Raw genomic sequence first — 26,861 nt, 5'->3', positions numbered from 1 at the left:
TGACGCTTAGCAATGTCCTGCGCGAGTGTTTGAGAACAGGAACAAGGAACATTGTGTTCTAATGTTTCATGAATATGTCCAACTCTTTCTGTTGTCAAACGCCCTGTGAGTCATTGTTATCGTCATCATTAGTGGCGCCTAAAAAACTCAATCACAAAGTCATAGACATCGTGTTTGGCATTGGTGCCCATGACGAAGTCGGCGTGCCCATAGTCCCGCACGAACTGGACGACGAGGTCGTCCCCTCGAACAGACGTACCGAGTGTAGCAAGAAGCAGCTCCACGTCCAAACTGTCCGAGAGTGCGTCCTGTCCCCCGTAGCTGAGGAAGAGTGGCAGGTCGTTCGGGACGCCTGACATGTTGTAGATCGGTGGCTCAATCTGTCCATACTGTGCCAGGTTCTCGTGTATGCCGTAGTCGTACATCGCAATTGTTCCGTGTCGAACGACTGCCATTGATTTGAAAAATCGAAAACTTAGACCCATTTTAATACATGAATTTACCTTAATTAGTTTATTTATGTGATAAATCAAGATAAAAATTACGGCATCTATTTTTTAATTTAAAAAATTTAATTAACGTGTAAAAACGTAAGTTGCGAGAGGCATCTACTCAAATAACGTCTTGAAGTTTTAAACGACAAAGTTTTCTTGAGTATAAGAAGGCGAGCTTGAGAAACAAAAAAAAACAAGAAAAATATGATAAATTTTTAAAAACTAAAAATGAAGAAAAATAAAATAAGTAAAAAACTAATAACACAAACATCAAAAGATAAGTAAATTTGTAACAAATAAAAAATAGAAAATAAAAAAATTGAAAAAAGTGAAAAATACGTGAAAAACACATTAAAACCACGTTGAAAACAAGTTTTTTCGTTTTTAATGTGTTTTTTCAAAAAACTCATTTTTTTAAAAATTTAAATGGGCATTTAATTTATTGTGTTTTTCTTTTTTTCTTTATTTTCAAAAAAAAAAAAAGATTCTCTATGACTATGGGGAGGAAGCTAATTTGGAGACTTACTCTGAGCCAGGTGAACCATGTTCTTTGTTGAGGTAGGCTGAGGCTCATTCCTCAAGAATACATCCACTGTGGAGGAATTGAGGCAGCAATTTTTGCCTTGCAAACAAGGAAAGTAAAACATTATTCTTCCCTTTCTTTGGTACGAAAAGAATGAATACCGCATGAAAAAACACACATACACAAGGAAGCGTCCTACCGGTGAAAGAAGTCATCATGTCGTAGCAGTCCGCTCCCGGTGCTTTTGCACAGACTAACTTGAGAATGTTAACAACCGCCTCACTGTGTCAACGTTTAAAATGAACAAACCAGGTAAGTATAAATATATATATATATATATATATATATATATAGAGAGAGAGAGAGAGAGAGAGAGAGAGAGAGAGAGAGAGAGAGAGAGAGAAATTAATGGTATGTGCCCTAAAAAAACGAAAACTTAACGTGTTGTCAAAACCGAGTTTCTTTCAAACCTGGCTAATGTTGTTTTGCTTTAAAACAGTTTTTTCTATTGTCATCCAAACGATCTAGGACATTTTCGAAATTAAAGTTTCTAAATTTTGATAAGAGTCAAAATATCATTTTTCAAAATTTATTTTTATATAAGACAAGTGAATTTTTTTAAAATTTACATGTAAATTTTTTATTTTTTTTTGAGGGGGCCCCAGGGCCCCTTTGGCTCCACCCGTGGCAAGGGCGACACTCCTAGGCACCAAATTAAACCGTTGACCATGTCATATGAGACAAGGAGTTGGGTGAGAGTTTCAGCTCTTTGTCAGACAGTGGGCACTCATCTGGAAAAATCTATGAGAAAAGTTGTTTCGCTACAGTGGGCACTCATCTGAGAAAATCTATGAGAAAAGTTGTTTCGCCTTAAGATGGAAACTGCTGGTTGATATGCGTTGTGTTGAAAAGGCTATAACCAATGTTATGAGAATCAGCCCAAATCATTCATTGGTGACAAACTGATTGTGTTTTATGGTTGATTCAATAGCATAGTTGGCATACCTATGACTCCAACTCGGATCAGCAGATGACCGGGTCAATGGGTCGGTGAGTTCTCATCAACTTGATCGAGTATTCAAATAACCAGAATACATTTGTACGAGTGAGTGAGGTTCTATCTTGTCTAAACCTTGACTCGTGGCCAGATTTGTAACCGATCCGAGCTGATTTGGGTGATTGCAAGTCAGCCCGGTGGATTCACCAACTTTGTTAAATGATGTTAACTTTTAATTATATATTTTAGAACGTTTAATTTAAAATTGTTGTTTTATGCATCTTTTCTGTTCATAATTTTAAAATTTTTGTGTGCTAGAGATTGTTTATGTTTGTGACACGTAAAAGATGTTGAGTCCTAATAACTTAGCTTTACTTTGAAGACTCACTTAGGTGTGATTGTATTAGTATATAGAAAAGTTTAATGTGTTTTCCATCATTGCCTAATTTTAATTGTATTTTTTGTAGACATCCTAAAAGAAAGCCATTCTAAAGGCACAAAATTTGAAAGGGGGCTTGGGCATACCTTCTAAGATCAAATTTAAATTGTCCCAACTTGATGAGAACCTGTCAAAGTTCAATGCATCAATAATAGAAGGGCCACCAACAATAATACCTTTTGATATATCCAGAATCATGAAATTTTAATATCAAAATGCTCATTTTTATAAAATAAGTAAACAAAGAGTATTTTGTTTCCAAAATTAGGAAACTAAAACCTAGAATTTTGATTCCATTCCAATTTGAGAAGGAATTATGATTCTAAAATGTTCATTTTTGAATCATAATTCCGAACCATCAAACGCTATATAAAGGAAGAAAGGAGGGCAGCACATGCCTCACCAATCAAGGACTTGGCGGCGGATTGGCCAACCGGAGTGGTCATGTGGCTTAAATAAGCAATGGGCGACAGCAGCGCCGCCGATCTCAGCTTGTCTACCAGTTTGTGTTGAGAGAAGGATGCCAATGCGATCAATGTACCCTGCCTCATAAAAAATGAATGTGTGAGAAAGAGATAAGAGGGGTTTTGTTTGATAACCTCCCATTTCATATTGAGACTGATATAGAGAATCTCTTTTATGTGGGACCCATGTAGTAAGCATTTGTTTGTTGGTAGGTATGAGATTCCCTCTAATGTCAAATCACCTTTTGTATGGCCCGCTATTTAAACGTGATAGCGTACTGAGCGACAAGGTGGCTAGACTCCTCTAATAACTCGTATTTAAATCTTGGAGTGGTCACTATTACGTTCCAATGTGCTTTATATTTAGACCGTAAAAGGTCTTAAAACATACCCTGTAAACCTAGGAGACAGGCACGGGGAGCCACTGGCCTTTATTAGGGGCGGTGGAGTGAACCACTTACCTTTAAGAACAAAAAAAAGCGAGTCTTGATATGCATGAAAATGTGGATCTTAAATCCATGTTTCTCATTGAAACTTTCAAAACTTGCGGTCAAACTGATTGTAGAAAAAAATTTAGCTCATCAGAGTAAGAAAACCTGATTGAATTTCAATCTAAGAATGACATCCAATCAGATTCTTACTTAAACTAATATCCAATTCAAATTCAGATTTAGTTTTTACATATAATATCCATTCATTTTGAAAATCGGTTCTTCATATTCCGGTTCAGATTTGGTTTAAAAGACAGAATCAGATTAGGAGAATATAGTTCCAGGTGATCCCACGCTCTGTTGCACCAAGTATAAGAACGAAAACGAAGAGAAGAAGGAAGCAAAAGAAAAGTATAAACACAAACTGATTGATTTACTTACGAGGGAATGACCAACATAATGGAGTTTCTGCCCTGTGTGAGAATAAACGAAGTTGAAGGTGTCAGGGAGATCAAACTTCGCCAGTTCATCCCATGACCATTCCCAATATTCCTGCATTCATAACAGGCCCTTCTCCATGTTAAAATAGGCACATTGCAATAGATATGATAGTCATCAACTGTTGTTCTAGAGAAAGAGTTTTCTTCTTTTTAAAACGCAAACTTTCTTTACCTTCTGATCATACCAATATATATATATATATATATATATATATATATATATATATATATATATATATATATATATATATAGATAGAGAGAGAGAGAGAGAGAGAGAGAGAGAGAGAGACCCGTTGAGCTGGGTCCAGGGAAATGTGGCCTCTGCTCCATCGAGTCCCCCGAGTGTTAGCGATCCAAACATCATATCCTGCATCGGCCAAGACGAGAGCCAAGGACTGGTTCATCCCATTTACCAACCACGTCATTCCATCCTGCCATCAATAATCCAACATGCAAGACTTAGAGTATACAGGACTTGTGGATTTGGAAGGAGAAATTCTCCCGCCTTTACACCGGTGAAAAATTGGCTGGAAAGACATATATATATATATATATATATATATATATATATATATATATATATATATATATATATATATATATATATATATGAATAAATGTTTAAAAATATCAATTAAAAAAAAAGTTTTTAAAAGACCAGTGTGACAGTCGGTCATTGCCTTTCACAGCAAATGCAATGCATGACATGCATTAAATGGTGAAAGGATTTCAACTCTTATAAAGAGAGAAAGAACACATTATAGATTATACCACAAGCACGCCATGTTGCAGCAAGACTGGTTGTCCTCCTGTGGGGATCCTGTTCAGGCTAAGGATGTATCCATCTTCAGTGGTCACCTGTGGTTCAACACAATTAAAAGAAAGAGTGACACAGATATATATATATATATAGAGCGAGAGAGAGAGAGAGAGAGAGAGACCTTGTATTCTTGGCATGTGTATCCATAGTCCCCGACTTTTAAGCACAACCCAGCCGGAGATGGGGAAGGAAGTGCACCAGCATCACCTTCAGCTGCGCTGTTCATGATGGTGCTCCTAACCGGCAACAGCGGCCTGGTTCTTCCGTCGCCATTCACAATTACAAGCGACACAGAAAGAAGCAGAGGAAGAAGAAGAAGCTGAGGAGCCGCGGTGAGTGCTCTAACAGATAACGCCATCTTGGTTGCATGTTGGTGCTGTTTGGCCGTGAGCATTTAAAAGCCTGATCACTATCAGCAATAAATGCACAAGCCAGTTAGCCATGGCGGAAATGGGAATGCTTTTTGGGGAATTGCCCTTTTGAGCGCACAGCTTTCTTTCCACTGTCTTCCTTTGGAATCATCACCATAGACCGCTTTAGTGGCCTCCCCATGGCCACCGTCTTCGTGGGGTTTCTTCTTTTCCTTCAAACGCGTTGCCCTGTGTGAACATGATGACAAAAGCGTCGCCTGTGTCTCGTCATGGATGCTTTTCCGTCCCCCTCAACACGCGTTTAATCTTTTTCTCATCTTCCACTTAATTAGTATCCGTGTTCCGATTGCCACGTTCCCCCTCCCCCACTCTATCTCTTTCTTTTCTTCATTCTCCTTCTCCTTTTCAAACCAAACCATCCTTTCGTCTCTTCTCTCTCTCTCCTCTCTTATTCCTATATATATATATATATATACATCTCCCTCCCTTCGTGCTGCCGCCTGCCGGCGGGTCAGCTGGACGTTGCCGGAGCTGATTCCGGCCATTGCCCCACCGGTACTAGATACACACTTTTTGAACTCTTGGGCAAAAAGGTTGAATCAAAGTTTCTAAATTTTAATTAGGACCAAAATATCATTTTTTAAATAAAACAAGTAAAATTTTATAAAAATTATATGTAATTTTTCTTTTTAAATTAGGGTAAAGACAAAACCCATGCGAGTGCTACCTTGACTCGGCCGCTGCTCTTACCTGTAATTATTTTTTATGTGTAATAGATCAAGAAACAATTATGACGTGTGAAGAAATTAGGTTTAAAAAATCTTAACAAATATAAAAATTTCAAATGATTTGACCAAATAATTATCTCATTCAAGAGTTTCTTAAGTTGTGATGGACATCTCTTTGCATATTACACATAAGAAAGTAAAATTTGTAGCTTAATTTGGACATCACTTTGCATCACAAATATTTTTGCATATTTGTGAAACGAAAAGCAAGTAAATATAGAGTTTATGTAGCTTAATTGGATGGTACCCTCGACTTGTTTGTAAAATTCAAATTTTGTTAAAATTTGGATTTCTCATCATCCTTTTTAGACTTCATAACTGCATCCACTTGGGAAAGGCGGGGTTGACCGCCATCAAACGCCAATAAATTTCTTCAAATGAAACTTTCTAAGCTCATCAAACACACCTTATATTTTCGAATGAAGTGAAATTTCTCTCCTTCCACTTTTTGCCAAGGGAACTTTCCCCCAGTGAAATTTATTCTCATCCAAATCAAGGAAAACAATCAAACGCTATCTAAGAGTCGCCACCAAGTACACCCAGCTTTCGCTTTTGCATGAATACATAAAATGATGACTTTCAATTCATGTAAGTCATGTTTTAACATACAAATCTGGAATTATGGTGCCAATTGAATCACATCCGACTATATTCTCAAGCATTGTCAGGTGCCACATGAACAGGACAAACAAAAACCTTGAAAATCTAACATGACTTTTGATCTCGTGACAAATTTAGACCTGACCCACCATACAAATTCAATATGAAACAAGCAATTCATGGATCAACTTCAAACTTGAGGTTGATTTGAGATAGTTCTCACTAAGTCCAACAATGGTCTCAATTTTTTTAATGCAGTAATAATGTGGATCTACTAAAAAAGTAACCATGGAAACTCCTTTCAATAAGTATGAACTTTTCATATTTAGTTCGATGGACATAACTAAATTTTTTTAAGAAATACATAAACCGTTTCATTTATTTGGAATCGGCGGATTCGAATCAAATTCAAATTTGAGATTCAGAGGGCCATGTGTCGACGTTTAAAAAAAATTATTTATAAAATTTTATTTTTTAATTGTTTCTCTCTTTATTTTTTTTAAATTATTTTCTTTTTTATATTCCGTCCACTTCACAACCGATTCAAGTGACCAATTCATGGAATCGGCAACCCGCCGGTTTAGAAACCGATTTTTTGCAACCCTTTCCGTAACTATGCTGATGGGATTCGAATCGTGGCTCCGCCCATCTGACTGCGCTTGACTCGTCCCACGGCGCCGAGTCACTTGGCTCGGATGACTGGAGCGGTTGGGCGGTAGACAAGAGGAGAGGAGGAGAAACTAGAAAGAGGAAGGCAACCCCCTCCGTCGGTCCGGCCGGCCGGTGGAAGGAAAGGGAAGGGAGCAATGGACGTGGTGAGGGGCTCCATCGACTTGAGGGAGCTGCTGCCGTCGGGAGGGGAGGAGATCGACGAGTCCTCCCCGCTCTCCTCCCCCGACCTCCGCCTCCTCATCGACCGCCTCCAGGTCCGATCCCTCGACATCAAGCGGAGGGTCGCAGAGTACGTCCGCGACCACCACCGCGACTTCGCTGACATACTCTCCCGCTCCGTTGATACCTCCTCAAAGGTCGACGACCTCGCCGCCAGCCTCGCCACTGTCCTCCGCCTCTTTGACGAGGGCCCTTCCGGCCGTCCCCTCGACGCTGAGCTCCGCAGCCTGGTGGAGGAGAGCCGCCGCAAGCGCAGGGAGCTCGCGGAGAAGAAGGAGGCTCTGCGCGTCGTCCGAGTGATCTCGGACCTGGCGGAGAGGCTGGATGCTGTGAGGGAGGGCGTCGAGGCCGGGCGGTTGGTTGAGGCGGCCGGAGGAGTTCGCTATCTGCAGACGGCGTTGTCGGTTCCGGATGAGTGGAAGGACGGGGGAGGTGGGATTCCTTCCCGCAAGGTGGATCCTGTGGCGTTTTCCCTGTTGAGAACTCAATGGGTCGAGTGCTTCGAGCGGGTAATTTGCGCTTTCCTAGTTCTGTTTTCTTTCGCTCTTCCTAGACGAATTTCTTTGGGCAAATTTCGTCTTCCTCTTCTCTTATTTCTTTCATCGCACTTTTTTTTGGTGAATTTCCCGTTTCCCTTATCCCGCAGTTACAAAGAGTGCTTGTTGAGCATCTGGAGAACGCTGTGCATTTCGAGTCGGAGAGCGGCAGATTGGTGGTTAGGAATCAAGTCGATGGGGTTGAGCTTCAGTCAGTCTTGAAGGCGTTGGACGTATGCTTCTTCTTCCTTCTATCGTAGGCATTGTTGTCCTTACGAATGTTTGCATGATTTCTTGTTAAGCTAGAATTTGGGCAATTCTTGGTCTATCCAACTGATCCATGGATTCCTTCCTTGCTTCGAACTTGAGAAGTGGGAGAGTTTTGCTCTTTGTGAGAACGAATAGAGCATGGAGCCGGTGAAGGTGTATCTTTTCCTGAAATATTAGGACCCATGATTGTTTCGTTTTCTTGCTAGAGAGGCAATTGGTAACCCGAAATTTTGAAGCATATAGAAGCAAGAGCTTCTCAAGAACTCATAGAAAGAAATGTGATGCCTGACATCTTTATCCCTGTGTGTTCCCTGTCACATATTCCATCATGCAAAGCACCAACGACACTTGCAAAACAAAGTTCACTCTGCTACTTGAGCTTAGAAATCTTAGTGAGCTGCCTTGCCAGCTTGCTCCATGGATCTGAACTTGTCCATGTTTGGAGCACATAACCTCTAACCAGCTACAAAATGGAAGATCCTTAGGGGGCGTTTGATAGCTGGGTGAAACACTGTAGACATGGGGAAATGGTATGGATTTCCCCACTTTCATCAAACACCAAAAAATTTAGCCGGTGAAAGTGCCTCATTCTGGTTGAAACTTACCTGGGGAAAAAGTGGGACCTCTGGTGGTTCGTCTTTTTACCCCGGTAAATTTCAACCGGTGTTTATCAGCTTCAGGGCTTCAATTCTCACAAAATAGTGTCGTTGCATTCCCCTGAGCAGCAGCCATTGTCGTTGTGGGCTGAGGAGCTGCCATTGTCGTCTGAGCAACACCCCACGTCCACACATCATCCAATGAAAGTAAGATTTTGCTGAACTTCATTTTCCCCATTCTCTCTATTTGCCTAATGAACATTTGAATTAGAATACCCATATACATAAGTTGAACAAAAACAAAGAAAATCTCAGCCGCCTGATGAGAGCATTGGGTGATAGACAGCCAATGTAATTACTATCTCAATCACCCATTTTCTTCTTGCTGTCTGACAACTTGTTCTGACAATCCACTATCAACTGAGGTCTTCTCCATGGGGTTGAAAAGGAAGGAGAGAAAGAGGCCAACCTATTTGACGAGGTGGGAAGGAGGATCTAAAACAGGCCTCGAGCGTTGACAATTGGAGCACCCAGTGAAGGCAGAATTGACGAAATAGGGTTTTCACGTTCTCCCCCTTTTTTCAGTTTTCTCTCTTGTCTTTGAGTTGTGGATTGCAACGATTCAGCCTTGCGGACATATCAAGAACCACCATGATGGCAGACCAACTTGCTTGTACAATTTTTTTTTATCTATGGCTACTTGGGACCCATATGGAGAACCGGGTAAAAGATTAGTATCATATAATAGTATTGTATGGTGTTATCTAACGCTTTAATACTTCTAATATCTACGGTTGCTTCTTGATGTTAATGCATAAAGGAGTGAATGCATGTTAATTCCCCATATAAATATATCTCCAGCTTTGTTAGATAGACGTCATCTACCATGGATACTAGCGAGTATTATGCCTGAAATACATTAAGATCAAGTATTGATAAACACAGATTTGTAATAGTTAGTTATTTAACTGTTTTTCTCTCATTCCCTCACTTAGCCATCAAACACCAATAAATTTCTCTTGGTGAACTTTTTCTAGTTCATCAAACACACCTCATTTTAGGATGAGGTGAAATTTCAGCTCTTTCTCCCTTTACGAAGAGAACTTTCCTTTAGTGAAATTTCACCTCCAAATCAAGGGAAATGAACGAACGCCCCCTCATTGTTCGTTCATGCTAGCTGGAAAGGGTTTAAGGTCTCCAAAGGAATAGCACATGCTGCAACGTGGCATGTCCATTGTCTTGAAGGTTTATCTTCTAGTCATCCTTACACTTGAAAAGTCCCGTGGCAGGGCTAGATATCTGACCAGGTGTGCATTAACTTGTTTTAATAAATAAATTATAAGTTCAAGCCTGTCGGATTCAAAATAGAAAGTATGGTTCACCAATTTCCTGAAAAAGAAAAGTAATTTTATAGGTTCACCAAGGATAAGACAAGAACTTCTATATTACAGTATCGTATTTTCCGAAGATAAGTTTGTGATATGTTTTTTAATTATAAACCTGCCAATATTTTCTAACTTTCTTGGAAAATAAATTGCGAGTTCTGGTAGTGCCAAGATTTTTCTACAATAAGATTTCAAAAAAGAATTTTTTTTCTCTCATTCTTTCTAACTCACAAGTTTGTAACTTTATCTTAAAAATGAAAAAGACAAATTTTGCTAAAATTTTTCGTCTCCACCACTAAATAATTATAAAACATGCAGATTAATTAATACATAAATATTAACATCGATGTGCCTCAAATCAATAGTAATGTTAAACCTTCTGTGCAGCAAGGATAACTGGATAAGAGAGCATTGTCATTAAAGAATGTATTTTTGGCAACTATTTTTTGTTTTTGTTTAGGAGGTACTTTGAATGTCTATACTAGCATACTATAACTAAGAAAGAAAAATAGTACTTAACTAGATATTAGTGAAAAGGTGGGTGCATATTAAAGGCAAAGGGAGTTGCACCCTCTCCTACCTCCCCCATAAAATTTTATAAGTCAGCAGGAATGCTTGCCCACCCTCAAGCAGATGTACTCTGCCACTTTTGGAGGCTGTCTAGCGATAGTTTGTTTTTGTTAGTCTGGAGATACACAATGTTTCTTTCCTTAGGCTATGGATTTGTTGACAAAATATGTTAGAATAGTGTGCTAGTTGTTGGCTCCGTTGCTCAACTGGCAGAGCATTTCATATACTTTTACCCCGAAGAGATGATCATGTTTAACATGGCAACGAGCCTACAATATATGAAGTAAAGCATGCATATCATGTGGTTTAATTGTGTAAGGTCCCACGTCACTTTTATTTGTTATCCTCCTTTGAGGATATGATACTTAAAAAGAGATTTCTTTACTGAAATGTTTGCCATGATGAAGCTAAATGGAAATAAAATCTCAGCATGCAGCTGAAAACACATCATCCTGGAAGTAGACATGCTTTGAACACCAATTTTCAAGTTTATCTAAGGTATAACTTACAAATGTCTTCATCCACATTAAAGTTTGTTATGTTTTTCAGAATAAGTAACTTATTAGTTGGCACTTATCTTTTGCCGTTCTAGTTCCATGATATGCTTGTTCTTTGGAATTAAAAAACAAAAATAAGAACTAGAGAAACCATTTTATTGGGAGTTCCATGATATGTTCATTTTTTTAGTTCCACTTCTTTCTCAGGTTGAAAGTCTTTCTGGCATCTGCAGATTATTGGTCTTCTTAATTATGGGCTTGCAAGAGTGGCAGACTTGTTGAACAAATTTGTAATTATGCCAGTTATAGGCAGAAAAGCTGGAAAGGTATCTGTGGATGAGCCAAGTGAAGGCATGGTTGAGATCGTTCTTCATCCAGAACCTTCTCCTGTTTCGCAGGCAAGTGTTGCACTATTATGCTCAATGAGTTCTGAGTTTTTGAGTTGCTTAGATTTGATTGAAGCAGAAAATCTGCATTTTATTTAGAAAAAAATTCTATTAATATAATTTGGATATTTTTATTAAAAATTCTTTTGAATAGCATTTTAGTGGATGTAATTTCAGTTAATTTATCTTTTACTGCAGATGCTTACAAGCATATACTTGAACTAGGATATAATTCATGGTGGAACTTGCTAGCTCTATTCTCATCCTAGGCGACAAATCCTTCTGTTGGCCCAGTCAGTGACCTGGCAATTAATCCATGACTATCCAGTTGGCTGGGCCATGGTTCATTGGCTAGTCAATTAACTAGTTGACTAGTCCCTATTTATTGTTTACATAGGCTTTTGGGTCTTAGATGCATTTCTTAGTCTTTTCCCCCCTTTTGATTGGTGCATTTCTCTCTCTCTCTCTCTCTCTCTATAGTCTATACATACAGTCATGTCGTGAAAACCATAATTACAAGCTCTATAATCACATCAAACTTTGATATACATTGAACATGGTTTATTTGGTAGAATTGATGTTCTAGATCATGTCATTTCAACCATGGTCACAAATACTGTTGTTTCAATATATTGTGTTAAAAATGTGAAAATAAGGGAAAAACGTCATATTTTGAAAAACTATCTAAAACAAATAATCATGTTTTTGTCACCTTTTTTGCCTTTTTCAGAAAAATAAATTTTTGATATATTTTTATTTGTTGAGATTTCTTTTTTGTCAATTTTTTTTTGCAACAAAATAAGTAGAGAACTTAATTTTCATATTTTACATTTTCAAATTTTTTGACTTCCTAACATTTTTCAGAGAAAAGCAAACTTCATGATTGATACCTGAGAAAAACCTCACCCACAAAAAACATGAGAACAATATTTGTGACATTTTGGATATAGAAACATGAAGAAGTCTTAAAAAAGTGGCACATTGTGGGGCATTAATTTTCAAGATATTAAAATGCTATTTATGCTTGAAAATTACATTATATAGAAACTGGTTTCTACTAAAAGATGTATATGGATAATACCTGTAAGGTTGGATCATGGATGAATAAAAAACTGTATTAGCTACTAAAAATAACTTTTTGTGAGTAGGTGTATGGGCTCCTGGGAGCACCATAACTGTACTATAGCAAATTGCTAATGAACTATCTAGTTATTAAGTACCTAAGTAAAGTAACTAATTGGCTAGTTAGAAAGAAAACCATAGCTAAGCTATGTCACATAGGTGTGGGGTGCAGGTGCAGGTGCCGGAGCGGCACATCCCCAAAAATTTAGGTGCGGAGGTGCGGCGAGAATATTTATTTGTCATTATTAATTTATTATTATAAAAATATATATATACACACACGTATAAGAATTAAGAAATTTAGAGTATACACTATAGTCTATACACTCTACACTGCACACTTTATGGATAAATTATATATGAATATTATATATTACATATTAATAAGTTATAATGTATTGTGTATATGAATGTAACATATTAAACATTAACATGCTTACAAAGTACAAACACTAAACAAGTAAACAACAAAAAAAAAACAACAAAACCAGGACAGAACACTGAAATGGAAAAAACAATGCTAAACCCTCTTTTTTAACGATAAAATTTTTTAAAATAAAAAGTACCAAAAAAGGACGAAAATAGGATTGACGCGGTTTGACTGCACCCGACTCGAGTCAAACGCGAGTCAGGTGCTTGTCCAAAATGGACGAAAATGGTCGGGTGCGGTCAGCTGCACCCGACTCTTGTTGACTCGAATCGGGTGCAAATCCGAGCCACACCCGCACTCAAGTTGTCGAGACGGGTGCGGCAGTCAATTTGCAGCGTCCGTGTGACTTAGTAGTCAAGTGATTTATGTAATAATTATGCAGATGTGAATTGCTGCTAGTCTTTTTAGGATGTTGGCGGACCTATGCTAACTTCTGATTTTAACGACTACTAATCTTACTAGTTGAAATATATACATGATCTGCTGGTGTATTTTGTGGCAGGCAGAAAGTTTGGATGTCGTGATGGTTTATCCAATGCTTATAGATGTTTTGAAGTTTGCATACAACTTCATATGCTTCCAAAATGGAACTTGGATGGGCATTCTTGGAAGATTGACATGGCCACAAATTTCCGATTCTATTATTATGAATTTCCTCTCAAAGGTTGGTAGGGATGCTTGTTGGCAAATGTCTTTACAGTTTATCATTTTCTTATACATGTAGATTAGTATTTGCATTAGCTTTGATGTTATTTTCTTGGCATTGTTGGTTACATAAAAGAGGTGCTTTCCTTGGTGGTTTGATCTTCATGTATGGTTATTTCTTGTTCGGCAAACAGTCTGAAACATTAAAGTAACACTGGGCAACTCTTTTGTGTTTTGCATTGGTCATATTAATTATGTGCAATAATCTCTTTTTGCTGGTCTTTACTAGGATTCTGCTTGAGTTTAGAATTTTAAGAAAGTTTTATGCATGCATCCCCCCTCTCTCTCTCAATCAATGATAAGAATATAGTCCTGAGTATTTCTAATATGGTAATGGAGTTATGCTTGCTGTATGGTGCAATTGAGCTCTCTTATTTCACCCCAAACTAATGTTGGTGTATATAATATGGTGTTAGGGCTGTATATAGTCTAGGTTAGGTTACGGTTGAGCTCTGCCATTTCACCATAAGTAGGCGACTGCCTGTATAACCAGTTTTGGCTGGGGACCATTGGCTGCTGTTTGAAGTATGTCTATTGTAAGATATAGTTTCCTGGTTCAAGTCACATTGTAGCACGTGGAAGTGTTTGACTTTCACTGAATCTATACTGTGGTTTTGAAGATAAATTAATACTTGGGGTCTAAACGATATATTACAAAAAAATTGTGAAAATTCAAGAAAAGTGTATCTCGAACCAGTATTGTTGTGATGGTATGAGGCATTCAATAAGGTGATCTAGTGTGAGTATTCTAAGTGTTCTGGGATGGAAGAGTTCAAAATGTTCCAGGATGTAAAGAGTTCAAAATGTTCCAGTTTGATGTAATCACATCCTAGGGCTCTCATGATCCCATGAGAATAACATATTTCAGTGGCTGGCAGGCTTCTTTGAGTAAAAATTTCTCAACCAGATATGCTATACATGATTAGTCATTAGTGCCTTTAGCATGTCTATGCATGCATGCACTGTTGCTGATTCAGATGGCAGCTATGTTCCTCTAATCTGCAGGATTTAAAGTGAACCTTTATGCAAGAAAATTTGGCACTCAATGATCATTTTGAAAGTAATGTTTATATGTGAACTTCATTTGACCTTTAGAGTGTACAAGGTCTTCATCACTTTGCAGTTGTGAACTCGGTGCTGCTTTGTTACTTAAACTATGAATGATAATTTGTCTGGCGAACCTACATTGTTGTGGGATTTACCTCTGCTGAGATATAGCTAAACTATATTATTTTGATTTTTGTGGTTTAACTTTTCTAAGATCTTGCTAATGTTCATGTCATTAGATAATAGACTTATCGAACACGATTCTATGCGAGCTTGTGGTCTAATAGACGAAGCCTTCCATGTCTTTCACTGCTTTTATTGCTTTCAAAGATCTTGTGGTATTATTGAAAATTTGAAATACTCAGTTGTCACTCCGTAATTTACTGATTTACTATTCATCTTCTTGAATGATTCATTTCTCCATGCACTGTTGCTGAACTTTTAGAATCATTAATTACTTGAGCAGGTTGTGCCTAGTGAAGCATCTAAGGTTGCTGAATATCAAGGTATCTTGAAAGCCACAGAAGAGTTTGAAGGGTCATTGGGAGACATCTTGTTTATTCCAATGACTGATGGCCAGAATGAAAAGTTGACCAGATTTGCTCAGAATGTCGAAGTCCACTTTGCTTCCAGGAAGAAGAATGAAATTGTGGCAAAAGCTCGAAAACTGCTTTTGAGTTGTGACTTTTCTCTTTCTCAGGTAAGCATGTTGCTATTACTGTTGGTTCTTCAGAAGTTCACGTCATAGAAAGGATGGCATTCTTTTACAGGAAAACACAAGAAGGAGTGAGAGTCTTGAAGGTACAAATGCTGATAATCTCTCAAACAACAAAGAGGATATCCCTTTTTGGCCTAATGTTCGCCTGGTGTCTAGAGCTGCATCTCAACTCATGAAACTAGTCCGGGAAACACTTGAGGTACCTGACAAATGAATTCTTGGAAATTAAGTTCCATAATTCTATTGTGTAAAAAACAATACATATTTCTATTGATTGAAAAATTTTTGGCCTGTTGTTGAGGTTTGAATATCAAGTTCTTGTCTTGAATAAATCATGCGAAAACAAACAAGCAGAGTCCAATAATGTGCTATTGTTTCTGTTGTTGGTACTACCTCTGAATGTCTAACATTTTGCTGATTTATTCTCTGATGCTGCAAACTCTTGGATGCAAAGGAGATCAGTGATTCTCCGCTTGTCTCCATGATTATGGAAACCATGTTGTCAAACGCACTCTATGCAGCCTAGGCAGTGGGTTGCGCCTAGAGTCTAGCAGGGTTAGGCACATTAAGCAGTCAAAAAGAAAAAAAAAGAGAGAGAGAAAGAACGAAAGGGCTGAAACGTTTTCAATGAAGCACCTCTAACTATCAACTTATAACGATAAAACAATTAAAATTTTGACATTTCATAAAATCACAGTTAGAAGTTTGAAAAATCAAATTTAATGAAATTGAACAATTGTTTACAAGTCATGTAGCATAAAAGGAACTTACAAGTCAATATCAATGTTTTCCAGTGTTACAGAGTATGAAAAAAAAAATATTTTCTTAATTAGCTACTACTAAATGTGTAACTATAATTTTTAAACGTAAAAGCCTAAAAAGAGCCTAAAATATCTAATTTAAATAAAAAAGGGGGAACATAGATTTTTTAAATAGTACAGCTTCCATGTCAATATCATAAAACCATTTTTGTTATAATTTCTAATAAACATATATATATATATGTATGTATCTATGTGTTGTGTGTGTGTGTGTGTGTGTGTGTGTGAACCAGCCAGCTGCTGGATGGCTAAATAATCTGTCGCTGAAAGACTTTAGCCACAGCCACAGGGGCATTATAAAATATTCAAGTGTGATGGTGTATGTACTAACTTGTGCTATGTGCCCATGTGCAAATATGCAACATCAAATAAATGGGTTGCATTAAAACAGAAGAAGAAGAAGAAGAAAATTTGCCTCAGATAGTAGGGAAAAAAAATCTAGGTTGTTGGAGAAAAAATAGCCTGTTGAGGGCCTAGATGATGGCTTAGGCATTTTCAAGTAACAGGTCGCCTAAGAGCAACCAGCCTAGGCAAATCAGCCAAGTCTAGGGGCCTATCTGCAAATTTAGAAAAAGTTGAAAATTCGAAAAATGGAGATCATCATTGCCATTTTAGACGTAATTTTGCATTGACAAACTTGTTTAAAAATTTATGTAAATCTCTTGCAAAGTGTATCCCCAAAGTCAGATACTCTTTTGAACAATGCAATGAGATTGGCAAGTCTACTTAAGCATATCACTATCTAAGGAATGGTAACTGAGTAGTGGAAATTCATGAAGAATTAAATACTATTACATTGTCGCCAAATTGAAAGAGAAATCACTCTTTCCTTGTTTGAAAAAAATATATACATAAAAAATTCCTTGTTTCTTGCATGGAAAATTGAGAAATGTAATCTGTTGGAATAGACTTTTCTTTCACATGGTCGAATAGGACTGACAAGGCTTGGGGCACTATGTCACATGGACACTCCAATTTGGGTGCTATGTCACATAGGTACGTGTGTAGGTATGGGTACCAGTGCAGGTGTGTGTATGGGTACGGGTATGGATCATTTTCAAAAAACTTGGGTGCGGGGGTATGGCTATATATATATATATATATATATATATATATATATATATATATATATATATATATAAAGAAAACTTACTAAGAAATGATGAACAAGTAAACAACATAAAAATATCTATGACAAGTAAACAACATAAAACATATATATCAACATAAACTAGAAAACATATATCAACATAAACAAGTAAAAAACACAAAAGATATATACCAACGGCTCCTGCAGCAGTGTGTTTAAGAAACCTATGAAAAACTTTATGCATGTGGACAAAATACATATCAATCTCAATGTTGTCTGCTGCATATATTGCACAGTTGCAATGGAATGAGGAAAATCATCTACCAAACAACTGAACAGCCCCTTAGACAGTCAAATACGAAGTACGACTCAGCATTGTGGAACTGGAATCTAAGTGCTAAATGCTGAAATGGAATGGGCGAATTACAGAAAATAACATAGGAGCATGCACGATTGTAGATGATATGATTTTTGAAGAAGAAAAAAGAAGAATAGTTGATTCAGGTCATAGAAGAAGGACAGACGATTCTAAACCTGCCGCCAGAAGTAAACTGATAGATTGATGGACAACTAGAGACTGCCAAAAACAAAAAGAAGCTTAAATATGAAGCTTCAACAAAAAATGCCCAAATCAGCGATGGAGAAGTCGTTGAACAACAGCAGCTGCATTGCCCTTCACCAGAGACATTGCTTCTCGCTGAAAACTGCCAAAATCCAGTCGATCGAGCACCCAATGTCGCCGGAGAACTCCACATGTGCTGCTGCTGTGGGTGATACATAGAGCCCTTGACAACAGTCGAGGGTTTTGCGTTTTGTTTAAAAGTAAAAAAGAAAAACAAAAGCCCTAATTTAAAGATGGTTTTGGACACGGTCAACTTTGATTGAGTCGGAAAAAAGCCAGATACGTACCCAGGTACGTTGACTGTACCCGGTATGGTCAAACAAGTACCCGAGATGCACCCAAGTGTGTACCAGTACCTGTACCGGTATCATATCGGTACGGTACAGGTACTGCTCCTTAAGAACAGTACCCGTGTGACAGAGTTTGGGAGCATTACTTGTAATTGTAGTTGGACATGTAAACAGTCAAAGAACTGTATGGTTAATCATGGTTCTAGCCTTTGTCATTGACAAATAAACTCTGGCTATATGGTTGAATGGATTCACCTAATTGGAGACCCAGATAGGTTCTTGGATGGACTGCTGTAGTTGGTATCAGGGTCATTTGCAACTATCCAATGTAGGGTTCGACAATAGAGGGTGTGACCTATGATTTTCAAGGCTCTTGGATTTTATGGCATAATGTTAGGCATGTTACAAATAAACATTTCTGCTAGTTCTAAAATTCTTTTACAAGAAGCTGCAACCATGAAAAGTTTTGGGTTCATTTTGATTCTTCAGTTTCAAAAGATTTTTGAGAATGTCCACCTTGGATGTCTTTTAAGTCTTTGTGGTAATTCTCGTATGACTTTTTTTTTCTTTTTTGATAATGTCAACTCTGTGTAGGATGCTTCTGTATCATCAAACATGGTGGCACTCGAATTTTATCATGCTGCAAGGGATTCCCTCCTGCTTTATCTTGTTATTATTCCAGTCAAGGTTATTCATCACATACTCATTTCTTTCTGTTTATTCATGATCATGAGATTCTTTTCCTATATAAGAAGTAATTTTATCAGAGAAAATTTGTCAAAATAATGTACCTTAATCTATTGGTCTGTTTTGATTCTTCTTCCAGTCAATGTTAGTTGTTGACATAATCATGTCTTTATTTAGTCACTTGCTTGCCACTGTCAAGCTCTTTTCCTAGGTGAGGCATATCATGTGGAAAAGAATGTAGATGTAGCTGCAAAATTTGAGAGTAACTTTTCAGAGATGGAATGGACATGATGGACAGATATGCACTTCATCTTATTATTCTGTTCAATAGAGGCTTCTTAGATTGTATATGAAGATATATTATCTGTAGCAGTGGAAAGACCAGAGGTGTCACTGTATCTTTAGTGAACTGATCATGATGTGAAATGATATTGTTTAAATCTAGAAGATGGGCTTGTATATACTAACTGAGCTCATGCTTATAAATTTCTTTGTGAGCTTTCTCTTGTAAGGATTTCTGAAATTGTTTTTTCTTGGGATGTATTGGGGAAAATCTCAGTTCGAAAAATTGAAAGAGAAAATATGAAGAATAGTTTTTATGATATAAATTGTTAAAGTTAAAGAGACATTCACATAAAACATAAAATTAAGATGCATGAAAAAGCGTTTTTTGTGAAAAATACAAACCTAGTATAGTTCATATATGTGTGTGTGTCTGCAGTGTTTTGCTTCATACTCTGAGCTATTCTAAAATGTTGATACCGTTGGGTTGTTTTCAAATCGTTGATATGTTGGTGATTCTGGATGTTGTATGCCTCAACCTGTAGTGGATACCATAGCCACAAATATCATGATATTTTCAAAAATATTGCGATATTAACGGGAAAAAAAGGAAAACAATAAAAACGGGATTTAACATAACCTCCTAAATGCAATACAATACTTATTAGTTTTTTCATTTCTTTTATTGTTGCTTAACATTTTGATTTTTATTTTTTTAAAAAATTCTGAGATGTTCCCGAGATTTTCTTGGAAAAAACAACTTTGCTGATAAATACGCGAGAAAAACTTTGCCGATAAAAACCCAAGAACAATATTTGTGGCTATAGTGGATACTTACCAATATGGCATTTGAATCTTGGATATCTTGCCTGATTCTTAAAATAAAAAATTAGCCTGCATGAATTGCTTCTGCCCAGATAAATATTTCTCACCATGGCCCTCTCTTGCAATTCCTATCTAAACACGGAATGTGGGTGCAACCATAAACTACACTATAGACTGTTTGTTTTAGTTTGAAAATGGACATACTGCGTTCTTGCATAAAATGTTTCCCGTATGCCATCATGAACTTGCTGCAAGCTAGACTAGGTTTTCTTTTTTATAGTTGTGTTGCCGCTGTGAATCCTCAAAATTGTTTTATCCGTGGTACATGTAGGAATCTAGATAAACATGGCATTATCTGTCATGGTTGAACCAGTAAAAAACATTAATGAGGTATTAGCTCAATGCACATTTCTTTCTAAATGACGTTGTTTTAGGAATTTATATCACCAGTTTTTCTCCCTTTATATGATGATTGTTGGGAATGCTTTGCTTGAATGTTGGTGTTAGCTATTCTTTATGTTCTTGAAGAATTTCACATCTTCACATCTGTTGTAACTGATAGCTTTATGTCTCATTCTCAATATTTGCATTCTACATTTGGATGTTTACTCTTTTCTTTCTTTATGAAGCTAGAAAAGCAATTGAAAACTGTAAGCCAAGCTGCTATACTCGTATACAATGATCTTCTGCATCTGTCACAGGAGGCTTTAGGGCTTGCATTTGAGGTATGGTAGTCTTTTGGTTTTTTCTTGCTTTAGCAAGATCTTATTTCTCATCCAACAAAATTTAGGCTTTGAGTTTGTTCTTTGCTGCTCGTGCTACAATGAGTGGCAATTAGTCTTGCAGTTTCTGTTCAGATAGAGATGTCTAGTATCTTTTATCATGTCAGTGTATATTCTGGTTTTATTATCGCCTGTGTTATGTACATGTTTCCTGTCTGTATTTCTTTAGAGAGACTTACTGTACTGCAATAGCTTTTGGAAGACCGGGAGTGGATTGACCGTTGTATAATCTTGTACCAACCCTCACTTTAACATATCTCCGTATGACAAATAGAAAATGTACAGGTGCCTTGATTTCATTTCTGTGTGGTTTGAGGTTATCATGATGTATATGTTGTTGATACTTGAGACTTGTGATATATATGATGTTAGTTGCATAAAATATCAGGTTTTCATCTTTGTTGAGACTTGATTTCATTTCTGTGTGGTTTGAGGTTATCATGATGTATATGTTGTTGAAACTTATGGTACATAGGATTTTAGTTGCATAAAATATCAGATTTTCTTCTTTATGGACAACTGGTTGTCAAACTGTCATTAAGTTGGACTTGATACTTTAAGTTGAAGGCAAGAGTTTAAATGTTCATGGTCTGGTCTTACCTCTTTCTAGCTGTGGTTTGCTTATTGAAAAAGAAACTTTAGTCCATTTTAGTATCTTTAATTTATTAGTAAAAAACAAAAAAAAAATATTAAAGATGAAACCTAACCCATATATTGATGTAGAATTTCAATGACTATGAGGGAATTACGGTTAAAATCATGACATTCCGATCTCTAGATTGTAAGCAACAGGCTGAAGATGCTTAAACCATAAAACTTGAAAATCCTTATATACAATCTGATCTGCACGTCAGATTTTCATGACTGGTTTTTTTTTCTAATCTTAGAGTTTTGGATGTCCTGCATCCATACATAGGGCTGGATTTGTGAGAAACAACTTGAAAGTAGTCAACGAGTTCATATGGCTGATGGGGACAATGGATCCTATATTGTTTTAGTTTGGTAATTTTTTTTTCACATATTTGACATGTAAATGTTTTATCATTCTTCAAAGACTTGCAGGTTGAAACTTTCCCAAGCAAAACAACTTTTCTGCATTGTTCCAAGATTTTCCCATTCCATGATGATCCTGATTCCTGAGAACCAGATGTTATTATGGTTATAAAGTGCTTCTGCCTAAACCAACAAGATTTGCAAATTATGAAAATTAAGCTCCACAGCTCTAATGCAGGATCAGATGTTGACTGGAAAATTTGTGGTGAATGAGCAATAGCATGTGGTTCTATAAATCTTTTTCTTTACTGTTAATTTGGTGAACTTCTTAGTTTCTGAATACCATATTCCTGTGCCATGATGGCCATGTAAAATATTATACTTCTATTTTGAAGTTTGAGAAATGAACTTCTTTGACAGAGAAAGTGTTCATCTTGTTTCTCGTGTTCATTTTCTCTTTTGCAGTATAGTGTACATAACAGCTGAACTTTGTACTTGTTTTCTTTTCAGTATCGTGCATTTGCTCCATCTGCTCTAAGTGAACTTATGGTCTTTGTGGATATAGCCCCGAATTTCCAACAGTTAGCAGCAGAAACACTCCAGAAACAAATTCAACTTACTGATCTGAATATAAAAGAGGTCAAAGCTGAATATCTTGGCTTAGTAATATTGGATAAATTCTTGAAAGAAGCCATATCTGATTCTTATGTCTTTCTTCCTGTGCTCCAGGCTTTGGATGGTGCAAATGGATTTCAAAATACTCACCAAAGGCAGAACTTTGAGTCAGCAAAGTTTGCTATAGACCAGGTTTGTTTCAATTTCTAAATGTTTATGTCATTCATTCATGTGTTTTTTGTGACATGTTTGTGCGAGTATTCTTTGATTTTATTACTGTTATCTGTTTAAGCTATTTTGAGTTACTTCAACAGATAAACTTAAAAGGTTCTGCAACAGGTACTGAAATCTCAACAAAAATAGAAATACCTCTTGCTTCCTGTATATTATACAGGATTTTTGCTGTTTCTGGACATGATTATATCTAACAACTGCACAACATGATAGCCAATAGCCAGTCAATTATAAGTAAAGCAAACAATAATATGATCAGTGTCTGTGCTTAGTATAAGTTTCAGAACTCTGGATCCATCTATAAATATTAAAACTGTTAAAATATCTATTTTTAATATGTTACAACTTTAGATTATTACTTTATGAGCATCTCAATGGCTGGTTAATTAAGGGCATGGAAAAGACTGCTATTACAGCATAGCTCAGTTGTATATTACATATGATCCGGGAACTGACCTAGCTCCTCCTATATGTGACAGTCTTGACCTGTCCTCTTCCCCTTATTCTTAGCTGGCTATGAATTTCATGGGTTCGCTTCCAGGTCTATTGGACAGCCACAGGGAGGAACAGGAATCTTTAGTGTCTGAAAGGGTGATGTTTGGGAAATGTCTGATAACCTACCAAGAAAACCCCTCTTTCCTTAGCTTAGATATGGTATCAGGTCAGAAATGTGGTGAAGAATCATGATTGGGTTTGAGTTTCTATCATTGCTTGGGAGAGTGAAACAGTTTCGCACTAATCAGGACAAATCACTAGATTTGAGATACATTGTGTCTTAACATTTGGTATGAGATCAAGCTACAAAAAAGATGGACCAGATTTTACATTATTGGTGCATATCTGAATGGTAATTGTTTTGCCAAATCAGGTTGTATTTGTCCTTGAAAAGGTTCATATCTTGTGGGAACCAGTGCTCATTCCAGCTACATATAGGAGAACACTTTGCAGCATTTTGGATCGTGTTTTCTCGAGGATAAATGAAGATGTACTCCAACTAGATGACCTGGGGGCTGATGAGACACTTCAGGTCAGCTCCTCCATCAGTTAGTGGTTAATTTTATTTAATGTACTTATTTATATATTGTCTATTGTGAACTTTTGGATTTTTTTTCCTTTTTTGGTCACTCATAGTATTAAAATTTGCAGCTTCAAAGATTAATCTACATTATATTAGAGAATTTATCTACTTTATTCGAGACTATAAGAATCAACAAAAGTGAGGATAGGAGATCAGACAGTGACGTATGGTTTGAATTGGAGAATTTAATACCTTCTTTATGCAAGCTCCGCAAACTAGCAGGTTTGCCTTATTCTCAGTCTTTAAACTAGTGGTTAATTGCTCTATTATGTAGTGAAAGTTCTACTTTTAATTTTCCAGATTTATTGGATATGTCTCTTAAATCAATTACAGCGGCTTGGGAAGATGGCTCTCTTGCTAGTTGTGGCTTTTCAAAGTTGGAGGTAAGAATTTAATTGTTACAATATTTGTGCTAACTGCACAGGTGACCTTGTGGATGTGGTGCAGTGGATTAGTGTCATTATATATAATTCAGTTGCGCATCTTTAATTATCTGTTCATGGATTAGTGACACCACACATTCATTTGGTCTCATTAAGTTGCTCGGGAGTGTTCCACATCTATTTACCAAGCATATATGACTCACTCCATTCTTATGGAGAGTTGGTATTGGAATTACATGATTAATGACCCAACAACATGAATCTGATTACAATACCTTTCTCTGTTTATTTCTGTGTCGTGCGAAGAAGCAGTTTTATTTCCTTTCTCATTTCTGAACTTGCAAAGGGTGCTCTGTAGAACAAAGTTCTTTAATCATTAAATGGAAAGACTCGTGACTATGATGAGAGGTCTCTTTCCAATTGTATTGCTCGAAAAATGCAAGATGCAGTCTGTTTTCTCCATAATATGAGGAAGAGCATGTAGAACTTCCAAATAGTTTTAAATGGCATTATTTTTTCATGACGTCTTTTAGTATCTATGGTGATCATCTGTGTGCAAACATGATTCCATACTTTTTTTTATGGAGGATTGGTGATCGCCATCAATCTGATTTTAGATTTGTGAATCACAATGACTACAGCCGACTATTTGCATGCAACTTAAACTCTTTTAATTATGTAGTTTTCATGTATAATTACGGTGAGTTTGTTAGTTATGTTCAGTTAATAATTTTTCTGGTATCTGAAATTTCTCTCATGAAACATTTGCTTTTATTGGTGTACAGGTTCTGGATTTTGTGAAAGCAATATTTGCTGATTCACCTATACGAAAGGAGTGCCTATCTAGAATAGAAAGTGCTTATTTTTAGAACAGGTACGTGAGGTAAAATAACGTCTGATCGTTGAAAGGTCAGATCGTTGAAAGGAATATGCATAGATCACAAGTTGTTTCTACACCCTTGCTTACTTCTTGTTTCAGCCACAAGATGTTCAGTTGATTGATACTGGTCATCTGAATGAATTGCACTTTTTCTGGGAAACTGTGTTTGTTGCATATTGTCTTCCCATGTGAACATAATGCAGATGAAGAAGCAGTTTTTTGGACATCTTATATTGGCCATTTTGCAGTCTCATTATTTATCACGGACTGTGATTATTTACTGTTGACTGTGATTTATGAGATGGCTTATTGATTTACATGAAATCAGGTTTCCTGTGTGGACTGTGTCTGGTCCACCACAAATACCGAGATGTGTAAAGGTTGTCTGCATACTGGCACCGCCAACATTATATTGTGGTTGAGAGGCAATATAACAAATAAGCAGCAGCCCATCTACTATTACGATTCTAAAGAGGCTATGAAGATAACAAGAACTGTTCTTCTCCCAGGAAAGGGCAGATGGATTCCGTTCACCTGGGATCTAGTCAGCAGCTGAGTTCATTTATTCATTACATGGCATCATTGAAGTTTTTTTATGTAAATTAAGTATATTATTTAGTCCTCGTTTCTCTATATTAATGTCATTTGCCTTTTCTTTCCAATTTTTCTCCGCAGTTTCTGTTTCTGATTAATATGCTTACAAGATATATTGAAGTTGATGACAAAATTCATTTGGAATCTAGAACTAAGTCTCCTTTTTTCACCTTTGTTTTCTGATGCCTTCCTGTCACACGTAGAGATGTCAATATATCTGATCTAGATTGGATATCCGACTGAACCGTTCTAAAAAAATTGGATATGAAAAAAAATTAATATCCGATTAAGAAATCGGATTGGATTCTGATTTAAGAGATGACATCCCATTAGATTCGGATCCAGATGTACATAAATATCTGATATGATTATGATCTGATTTATTTTTAAATAAATATTGTATACCTTATTCTCTTACAATTTTGAAAAATGCCAAATTTGGTTCAAAATTTGGATTTGGATTTGGAAATGAATGTAAAAGCATATTCAGATTTAGATATCACTTCTCTTTGTTGGTATTGGAATCTGAATATGTGAATATTTGAAAAAGCAGATATAGTTAGGGGTATATTTGATTTGAATCTGATTTGTTAACATGCCTAGCTACAAGTATGTGGATGTTGGTTATTTCTTGGTCTATCTTTTCATCTAGCATTCATTTTCTTCTCCAAGTTGACTACATTATCAGAGATTTCCATTTCCTGATCTTGAATACTGTTGTTTTCTGCATTGGAGGTGTAGTTCATAGTTTATATTGCATGATTTGGTAAGCTGAAAGATAGGAAACTGCCTTGCAGTTCCTCAAGCTATGGCATTCTACTCTATGGTGATGTCCTTTGTTGTGTTGCTATCTCCCTGTTACCCAAGGTTTTTTCATTGTTGGCACTTTTTTCTATCAGTTGAGAGGAAGAGAAATTCCATTCTGGGCACGTTTTTTGTCCGATGTTTTGATAATGTAGTTTTTCGGAATGCTTCATGTAATAAACACTTCTGGTGCATGACAACGTGAGATGCCACTGAACTCAAATTTCTGTAAAGAACAAAAGAATCGAACTGCTTAATGAAATGAAAGAAACAATATGCTTTAAGGGATTTGTGGCACTG

General features: G+C 36.7%; 2 protein-coding genes across 3 annotated transcripts; one reads left to right on the top strand and one right to left on the bottom strand.

The window, feature by feature from the left end:
• Positions 1-62: 62 nt before the first annotated feature.
• LOC116257888 (triacylglycerol lipase 2-like) lies at positions 63-5,099 on the bottom strand. Of its 2 annotated transcripts, XM_031634902.1 has the most exons (9): positions 4,791-5,099; positions 4,621-4,707; positions 4,140-4,280; positions 3,790-3,900; positions 2,852-2,995; positions 2,540-2,580; positions 1,217-1,299; positions 1,021-1,116; positions 63-448 (listed from the first exon to the last, which is right to left on the bottom strand). In XM_031634902.1, exons 1-9 carry the CDS (start codon positions 5,061-5,063, stop codon positions 129-131), a joined length of 1,296 nt encoding a protein of 431 aa, XP_031490762.1. In that variant the 5' UTR covers positions 5,064-5,099; the 3' UTR covers positions 63-128. The 2 variants fall into 2 exon arrangements, with proteins under 2 accessions (XP_031490762.1, XP_031490763.1); XM_031634903.1 differs by lacking the exon at positions 2,852-2,995.
• A 2,056-nt stretch (positions 5,100-7,155) lies between these two features.
• On the top strand, positions 7,156-25,926 carry LOC116257575 (centromere/kinetochore protein zw10 homolog). The gene is made up of 15 exons (XM_050078808.1): positions 7,156-7,828; positions 7,966-8,088; positions 11,407-11,575; positions 13,618-13,775; positions 15,330-15,563; positions 15,634-15,780; positions 18,999-19,091; positions 20,828-20,923; positions 22,484-22,612; positions 22,703-22,780; positions 23,691-23,849; positions 23,969-24,122; positions 24,201-24,283; positions 25,069-25,157; positions 25,492-25,926. The coding sequence occupies exons 1-14, from the start codon at positions 7,235-7,237 to the stop codon at positions 25,150-25,152; spliced, it is 2,301 nt and encodes a 766-aa protein (XP_049934765.1). The 5' UTR covers positions 7,156-7,234; the 3' UTR covers positions 25,153-25,157; positions 25,492-25,926.
• The last annotated feature ends 935 nt before the right edge of the window (positions 25,927-26,861 follow it).

Source organism: Nymphaea colorata, chromosome 7 (genome assembly GCF_008831285.2).
Source record: "Nymphaea colorata isolate Beijing-Zhang1983 chromosome 7, ASM883128v2, whole genome shotgun sequence".
NCBI lineage: Eukaryota > Viridiplantae > Streptophyta > Magnoliopsida > Nymphaeales > Nymphaeaceae > Nymphaea > Nymphaea colorata.
This window is presented reverse-complemented; position numbering and strand designations above follow the sequence as displayed.

Excerpts from the sequence above, each read along its gene's own strand:
- LOC116257888 (XM_031634902.1), bottom strand. The coding sequence starts at position 5,063 with ATGCTCACGGCCAAACAGCACCAACATGCAACCAAGATGGCGTTATCT. Across the intron at positions 4,281-4,620 it reads TGCAACATGGCGTGCTTGTG|GATGGAATGACGTGGTTGGT; the intron begins GTATAATCTATA and ends TATTGATGGCAG. Across the intron at positions 1,300-2,539 it reads TTTAAATTTGATCTTAGAAG|TGAGGCGGTTGTTAACATTC; the intron begins GTATGCCCAAGC and ends ACGTTGACACAG.
- LOC116257575 (XM_050078808.1), top strand. The coding sequence starts at position 7,235 with ATGGACGTGGTGAGGGGCTCCATCGACTTGAGGGAGCTGCTGCCGTCG. Across the intron at positions 19,092-20,827 it reads TTGTTATTATTCCAGTCAAG|CTAGAAAAGCAATTGAAAAC; the intron begins GTTATTCATCAC and ends TTCTTTATGAAG. Across the intron at positions 24,284-25,068 it reads GTGGCTTTTCAAAGTTGGAG|GTTCTGGATTTTGTGAAAGC; the intron begins GTAAGAATTTAA and ends ATTGGTGTACAG.